The 8140-nt window shown below is 42.4% G+C and overlaps 1 protein-coding gene across 2 annotated transcripts; it reads left to right on the forward strand.

Moving 5' to 3' along the window:
• The first annotated feature begins 5898 nt into the window (after positions 1 to 5898).
• Positions 5899 to 7288, forward strand: LOC131834080 (uncharacterized protein C6orf141-like). Of its 2 annotated transcripts, none has more exons than XM_059178210.1 (2): positions 5899 to 6973; positions 7263 to 7288. In XM_059178210.1, the coding sequence occupies exon 1, from the start codon at positions 5989 to 5991 to the stop codon at positions 6592 to 6594; it is 606 nt and encodes a 201-aa protein (XP_059034193.1). In that variant the 5' UTR covers positions 5899 to 5988; the 3' UTR covers positions 6595 to 6973; positions 7263 to 7288. The 2 variants fall into 2 exon arrangements, with proteins under 2 accessions (XP_059034193.1, XP_059034194.1); XM_059178211.1 differs by having other exon boundaries at positions 5899 to 6892.
• Positions 7289 to 8140: the final 852 nt, after the last annotated feature.

Genomic DNA, 8140 nt, shown 5'->3' on the forward strand with positions numbered 1-8140 from the left:
AAAGGAACACTCATGCACCACTGGTAGGAATGCAAATTGGTCCAGCCACAGTGAAAGATAGTTTGGAGGTTCCTCAAAAAATGAAAAATAAAAATACTATGTGGATCAGTAATTCCGTTACTGGGTATTTATGCAGAGAATATAAAAACACTAATTAGAAAAGATATATGCATCCCATGTCTATCACAGCATTATTTACAATAGCCAAATGATGGAAGCAGCCCAAGTGTCCATGCATAGATGAGTGGATGAAGATGTGGTATGTATAGATGATGGAATACTACTCAGCCACAAAAAAGAATGGGATCTTGCCATTTGCAAGAAAATGGATGGAGCTAGAGAGTATAATGCTAAGTGAAATAAATCAGAGAAAAACAAATACTGCATGGTTTCACTCATATGTAGAATTTAAGAAACAAAACAAAAGAACAAAGAAAAAAGAGCTAAACCAAGAAACAGACTCTTAATTGTAGAGAACAAACTGATGGTTACCAGAAAGAAGATGGGTCAGGGATGGGTGAAATAGGTGAGGGGGATTAAAGAGTATATTTATCTTTTCTTTTTAAAGATTTTATTTATTTATTTATTTGACAGAGAGAGATCACAAGTAGGCAGAGAGGCTGGCAGAGAGAGAGAGGGAAGCAGGCCCCCTGCTGAGCAGAGAGCCCAATGTGGGACTGGATCCCAGGACCCTGAGACCATGACCTGAGCCGAAGGCAGCAGCTTAACCCACTGAGCCACCCAGGCGCCCAAAGAGTATATTTATCTTGATGGACACAATTAATGTATAGAATTGTTGAGTCACTATATTGTATACTGGGAAGTAATACACTATATGTTAACTAGACTGGAATTAAAATTTTTTAAATGTATTTTTCAGGCTTCATAGCTTTCAAAATGTTACCAGAAGAATCCTTTCATTTGATCTCCATAGCAGCCTTGGGAAGCAAGTGGGACAGACATTACTTATTCCTTCAGATGAGAATATAGGATTGGAGACATTGGGACACTCACCTAAATGGACATGACCTGCCAAAGTCTGCTAACTCAGTCCAGTATGGTCTTTATACAGTCTAAGTTCTCCAGATCATGAAAACTCTAGCTTCATATGATTGAAGTCTCTTTGAAAAGGCTGACAGTTTTCATAATCCAAGCTGGAATTTATTTATATAGAATGACCTCACATTATTCTCAAGCCTATGCTTTGTGTTCATTCGAGCAGTATAATTGTTCCTTTTTTATTTTTTCACTCAAATATATACAGTGATAGGCTAGGTAAGATGATGACGATCATTTATGCCATTCCTAAGAGTCTATTTTTGTAGGGATTAGAGAGGAAGAGACAGAAAGAAAAAAAAAGTGGCACCTGCAACATTTGGTTAAATATTATATATGCGGAGTTGGGGTTCCTTCTGAAGGAAAATGTAGGTAATAGAATCACTAGTCTTACTCATCTATGAAATAAAGAACAGAGAGCAAGAGGGTAGATTTAAGAGACTAAGTGAGGAATTCAATTTTAGGTAATTGGGAACCATGGAACATTCAGAAGGTGTGTCGAATAGAAAACTGAAGAGAAACATACTTCACTAGATTAGACTGTGGTAAGAACCAAGCCCCAACTTTGTTCTTTTTTTAATAACAAAAGTCTGTTTCTTGCTTAGAATATGTATCAACTGCAGTTCTTCCATTTCTTATCTTCATTCTCTGATCACAGCTGAGATAGCAATATTACCCAGAGCCAACCTTGCAATGACTCTTCAAGTTTTTATCAGATGCATCTGATGACACACCAGTTTATATCCTATAAGCTGAAGCAATTCACATGGACAAAGTCAGCATCAGTGGGGTAGAGAAGTGTACTCCCATAGAGGGAGCATTGTGAGTCTTATAGAAAACAAGCAAGGAAATATGGTCCTCTTTCAGGAAAATGAATTAAATAACTTAAGACAATAATACAATACAAATAATACCACAAGTACAGAAGTGTCATGGTCTGTAAAAGAGATAAATTTGTGAATCATTAGTGCACAGGTTTGCAGTTGACACCATGGGAATAAATCAGTGTTTTAGATTTGTGAGAAGAGAAATGTCAAGAATAAAACTATTATCTACATACACCTCCATATATATCATTACACCATTGATCATAATGCTGCCTCATCCAGAATGCCCCATTTGTCACTCTCATATCCAATCCTGCTTATAATAGTGTGGTAGACATTTGTATGATTTTTTTAACCTCCTCTTAACAATACCCTGACTTGTTTATTGGAGTGTTAGCTCTACCTACTGTACAGTTTTGTCAGGTGGTCAGACCAGCTGTTTGCTTTTTCCACTGTAGAAGCTGAGGGGGCCCCCAAAGACTCCTTTTTTTTTTTTTTTAAGATTTTATTTATTTATTTGACAGACAGAGATCACAAGTAGGCAGGTAGAGAGAGAGAGAGAGAGAGAGGGGAGGAAGTAGGCTCCCTGCTGAGCAGAGAGCCAGATGTGGGACTCGATCCCAGGACCCTGGAATCATGACCTGTGCTGAAGGCAGAGGCTTTAACCCACTGAGCCACCCAGACGCCCCCCCCCCCAAGACTCCTTTGACTCTATCTTTCCTTTTACTGTCCTATATTTTCAAGGGGTAAGTAAGTTGCACAAACTCAGCCAGTTGGGTACTTCTGAATGAGAATTTGTCTCCTGAGTAAATGCCCCAAGCACAAGTGAGAGAGGTGTTCATTCAATCCAGCAATGCCTACATTCTTATAGTGCCAACTTTCTACCCTTCTGTAATAGCTTACATCGCTACTCATTTTAAAGTCAATCCTTCTACTTTTCCAGCACATCTGTGAGTTCTTCTTCTTAACAATGATATCCTTATGATAAAACCCATTTTCCTTAAATCTTTTCAAGTTGGTATACTAGTCAGTTCAGGTCTTATAACCAAATGCCATGGACTGAGTGGCTCAATGACAGAAATTTATTTTCCCATAGTTCTGGGGGCCCAAAATCCAAGATTAGGGTGCCAGCATGGTCAGGTTCTGGCCAGAGCTCTCTTCGTGACTTTCAGATAGCCACTGTCTTGCTGTGTCCTCACAGGGGATGTGGGTAGCAGGGGCAGATCTCCCTTCTTAGGAGGCTGGATTCCTATCAGACCGCACCCTTATAACTTCATTTAACCCTCATTACTTCCAAAAGACCCTATGACACAGACACATTAGGGGTTAGGCCTGCCAGTGGAGGGTATACCTTCTAAAGGCCAAGATACTAGAATAATGAAGAGTGATACTATATTATTAGGATTAAAAATTACTTATGAATCTAATAAGCAACATGAGTGGGGCTGGTCCCTGGGAGACTGGGCTATTAACAACAAGCTTCTTTTGATCTTACTAGGGTATAGAGTCATTCATCACTTTTTAGATCCCAGGTATAGAAATTGTTTTACTACCTGCCAGTGGCTAGAATTTGCGAGTGTTGGAGGCAATTTAGAAAGTAAACAGGGTGAAAAGGTTCACTTTAGCCTTTTAGGCACTTTAATTTTAATAAATTTTTTATTTTTTATAAACATCACCAGGTACTTTAAGATAACAAAGCTTAGCAGACACCGCTATCCTAGAGGCACACTGCCTGTTTTTCTGTTGTATATTCTTTTTAAACTCTATCTCTTTGAAGATTAACTTATTCTGCATTTCCTGTGAAAATTCTTTTATGCATCATTAAAAAATTCTCGACAGCTAGAAATTCAGGTGCCACATGATAGGTGTTTCATTTCTCAGCAAATAGATATTTCCCATTCCACATCCCTACTCGAATCCCTCAACTAATCTCCAAAGGCCAAAAAAAAAAAAATAATAATAATAATAAATTTTGTGGTTTACATTACATTTCTCTCAAAATAAATATACCTCCATTGAAATTCTAATCAAAATTTCTGCAAGGAAGGAAAATGCAGTGTTATTGTCACTTGAAAGCAGAAAAAAAAAATGCTTAGAGTTTATCTATGTAGATTTTTGGTGATGTTTCTCCAAATGCTGTTCATGGAGAACTAGCCTCAGAATAACTGGGAGGCTTGCTCAAAATCCATACTGACTGCTACCCCCGCTCTACAAGAACAGGCTCTTTCAGAGCAGAGTAAGGCATTCATCCTCAGCGGATATTTGTGTACACTAAAGTTATTATATCCTACTTTTGGACAAGAGTTTGAAGAATGAAAACTTCAAGAGTTTTTGTCCCATATTTGTCCCATAATCCCAGAAGTCTCCAACATCTAGAATATTTGTTGACATTTATCACACATTCAGTAATTACTGGTTGAGTAAAGGAACAGAAAAAAACATGAAGTCATAGGGTTAAAGTGGGACCGACTGGAAACAGGAGGAAGCATTTAAGCATGCTAGAATCCTGACTCCATTGTTTATTGGTGCTTGACCTTGGACAAATACTTAGCCTCCCTGTTCCTCAAAATCTCAAGGAGATTATAGTGATAGTACTACTTGCTTAGTTTGTTGTGAAGAATAAATGAATTTAAATATATAGAGTGCTTAGAACAATTCGGATCTAAAACACTTAAAAATTTTGTCACTTGGCAATAAGCAGCCGAAGGTCAGCTAGATCTGACCTAGATTTTCTCACTCCTTCAACACTTTTGTATGTATGTATGTACCTACATACATATGACTTGGCAAACATCAGAAGGTCCTCTCTTACCCAAATATCTCCCCATACTCCTTGGTCTTTCATATAGGGGTAGAAATATCCACCATAGCAGTCATTTTTCTAAAGTAGATATGAAAATAGTGAGCGTTTTCTAGTAAAACAAACACCTGTTACTAAGGATGGAACCCGCAATCCCAAATGAAGCTCCCTTTTTTTCCATTAGCTTGTTATCCCTATCAACCCTAGCCAAAGTGTCAATGTGTCAGTGTGCTCGCCAATGAACAGATTCCAAAAGTCTGCCCAGAGATGTACACTTTTTGTTTTTCCCAGAATTTGAGAGACATACTTTTTTAACCGCTAGGGTTAAAGAGAAAGGGAGATGAGGCGTGAAGAGGTACTTAAAAAAAAAAAAAAAAAATGATGTAGAGGCGCCTGGGTGACTCAGTGGGTTAAGCATCTGCTTCTGGTTCAGGTCATGATCTCAGGGTCCTGGGATCCAGCCCCTCATCAGACTCTCTGCTCAGCAGGAAGCCTGCTCCTTGCTCCCCCATTCCTGGTCTGCTGCTCTGCCTACTTGTGATCTCTCTGTCAAATAAAGTCTTAAAAAATAAATAAATAACGTCAGAATTTTAAATCCTGGAGACGTTCATTTAGCGATTTGGTTTTTTGTTTCCGTTTGATCCAAAGCACTAAATCCCTTCCTGAAGTAAACATTGATTATAACCCATATGAAGACAGGAGCGACCAATGTCCTACAGACCCTGGATCCCAAAGAAAGAACAAACCAACCAAAAGCCATTTTCTCAATGTCGGCTCCCTAGATCTACACTCGCTAATCTTGTCTGCATGGTGGGGATGGATTTGGACCGGACATGAAATCTTTTTTACAAGAATTTGATTAAACCAGATAATAAAACAAAACCAGAACACTTCCTTGTTCCTCGACCTAGGAGGCGCGTCCTGGGAAAGGAAGAGCGCACACAGTCCCGGGCATTTCAGGGGGCGCTGTGCGAGGGTGTCTTCTGCGCCTCTGACCCAAGAACAGACGGTGGAAACCATACCAGAGCTAAGGCGCAAGAGGGCACAGAATGAGCCATATACCACAGCAGCAGAGCTGCCGGCAAGGGTGGGAAGGAAAAGGAGGAGCGACTGAGGGGAGGTCAGGCTCCTTTGTCTTTAAAAGGCGAGCAAGGCCTGGGCGGACTGTACTGGGCGGTGCAGGAGGCGGGGTCTGCCCGGCGCGGGCGGGGCGGGCCTTAAAAAAAAAAAAAAAAAGCATTACCTGTCCCGGCCTTGAGGAGGTCTGGGGGAGTTTGCTGCGTGACCCGCCTAAAGGATCTACGAATGAATGAGCCTCCTGTCCCGATGGGGACCTCGGGGCCCCGCGGGGCTGCGAATTTCGCGGACGCTCCGGACATCCTGGAGCGTGCCGGGTCCTGTTCGCGCAAGCTGGGGCGCGGGGCGGCCCTGGCTCCCGGTGGCCGGAATCCCGCGGTGTCGGGGGCGGCAGCGGAGGCGAGGGCGAGTGGAAGCCCAGGCGGGGCTCTGGAGAACCGCCCGGCGGCTGAGAACCTGGACTGTGAGCCCTGGGTCAGAGAGAAAGTGCTCTTCCTTCTGCACCCAGAGAGGTGGCTGGGGACTCAACGGGACCCTGCGCGGGAAGAAGTGGCCGGTGGGGACGATCTTTTCCCGGCGGCTGGAGACAACTGGGAACCCGACGGCCCGTCTCTCTTTCCGCGAGAAAAGCGAGTTTTAGGCAGCGGTGTAGACGCTCCCTTCAGAGTTCGGCCGCGGGACCCTGCAGCCCCACCCAGGTCGGTGCTCGTGCGGATTGTGGACTATCAGGCGACAGAAGAAGTCTTGTGGACTGCATGGAGGAAGGGGCAGATGACCGCACGGACCGAGGAGCACTCCATGAGCGCGATCACTTTTCGCACCAACAGGGAGTGAAGCGCCCGGCTGTGGGCGCCAGGACTGCGGAGAACCCCGGGCTCTCCCGCATGGGGAGAGACGCCTCGAGTCCACCTGCGGGGAGATCACCTCGCGGTCCCCAGGGACTGGATTGCCAGAGGATATAAAACAGGAAAGCGGAGCCTGAGGAATGCTGCGGGATGGTGGATGAGCGCGAATCCCTAAGCAGATGCTCTTCCGGGAGCGCCAGCCTGTAATTAGCCGACAGCGAGGACGTTTTAAGAGGCTGGTCAGCGCCGCTGGGAGGCAGGGGACACCCCAGACTGAATGAAGAACTGTGAGCAACATAGTACCTCCTTTGTGTCTTAAATACTGTGACGGTCTGGGGACCTAAGTCATTGGAAGAGGGGAAGGAAAGGTATTTTCGAATTGGTAAAATTATGGTTAATTCTCACTTTGCAATACAGATTCATTGATCTCTTTCCCTGCCTCCCTGCTCTTTCAGACCTAAATTAGAAGTGAGGGTTGAGGTCTGCTCTCTGCAGAGAGAGTGGGAGGAGATGGGGAGAGAGGCTTGTTTTAAAGCTAAAAAAAGAAAGTAAAAAGGAATGGGAAAATCAAAATAAAGCAGCAAGTAAACAAAATCTTTCCTTTTTTAAACTTTTTTTTGATGTGCACATTTTTTTCTTTTTTTCATTAAATGTTAGGGGAAAGAAAACTAGGAAGAGAAGAGGAAGAGAACAGAAGACCCAACTTTGAACGTTAAGTGCCATTTAAAGGGGCTTTACTACTCCCAAAGTATCCAGTCGCGTAAAAATGATTTTTATCTGGTTTTTATTTATTTTTACTATTTTAAATTTGGCAGATAAGTCTTATCTAAAGGTAGATGATGTATAGTTTGCCCTAAAATAATTGTATATCTTATTCCTGTCCATTGTTTCTTATTAATAACATTTGTATTCAAAACTGGATTGAAAATACATCCCTCTTGATGCTGTTGGGGAAAAAAAGTCTCTTCTGGTGCTACTGAAATGTCTTTTTATTTGTTCCTCTTTTTTATTAAACACCATTTTTATTACCTCTGTAGTACTGTGGTCTGGTTTGGAGGTCTGTGAGGAGCAAGCATTCCCTCTAGAGATGAACTCCTGACTTGAGCAGGCTGAAGGAGTATTTGGTTACTGCAAGAACTAACAAAATAAGTGGGACGCTGGCCTTTGAAGAATCAACTGTTGAACTGTACCCCCTACCTCACTCCTCACTCTGTGCTCTTTATTTTCAATTTTGAAATGCCCTCAAATATATATCCCTGTTTTACAATGAGCCAACCTGGGTGTCGAGGTCATGTGGCTTAGTTAAGTCATAACGTAGTAATTGCATAGGCTTACTAAGTAGGTAAGAATATGATCTTCTCCCTTCTAAAGGTTTGAGAATGGCCTTCAGGGGACCTTATCTATAAGGAGTCAAAAGAAGACAGGGCATCCTGGGTTTTCTGACTCATGTTGATGGGAAGTGCTAGAAATGCCTTAATGCTCATGAGTCCCACCAAAACTTTTGACTAGAGGATCACCACAGCAGTTCTTAGGAC

This window comes from Mustela lutreola, chromosome 6, assembly GCF_030435805.1.
Source record: "Mustela lutreola isolate mMusLut2 chromosome 6, mMusLut2.pri, whole genome shotgun sequence".
NCBI lineage: Eukaryota > Metazoa > Chordata > Mammalia > Carnivora > Mustelidae > Mustela > Mustela lutreola.

Excerpts from the sequence above, each read along its gene's own strand:
- LOC131834080 (XM_059178210.1), top strand. The coding sequence starts at position 5,989 with ATGAATGAGCCTCCTGTCCCGATGGGGACCTCGGGGCCCCGCGGGGCT.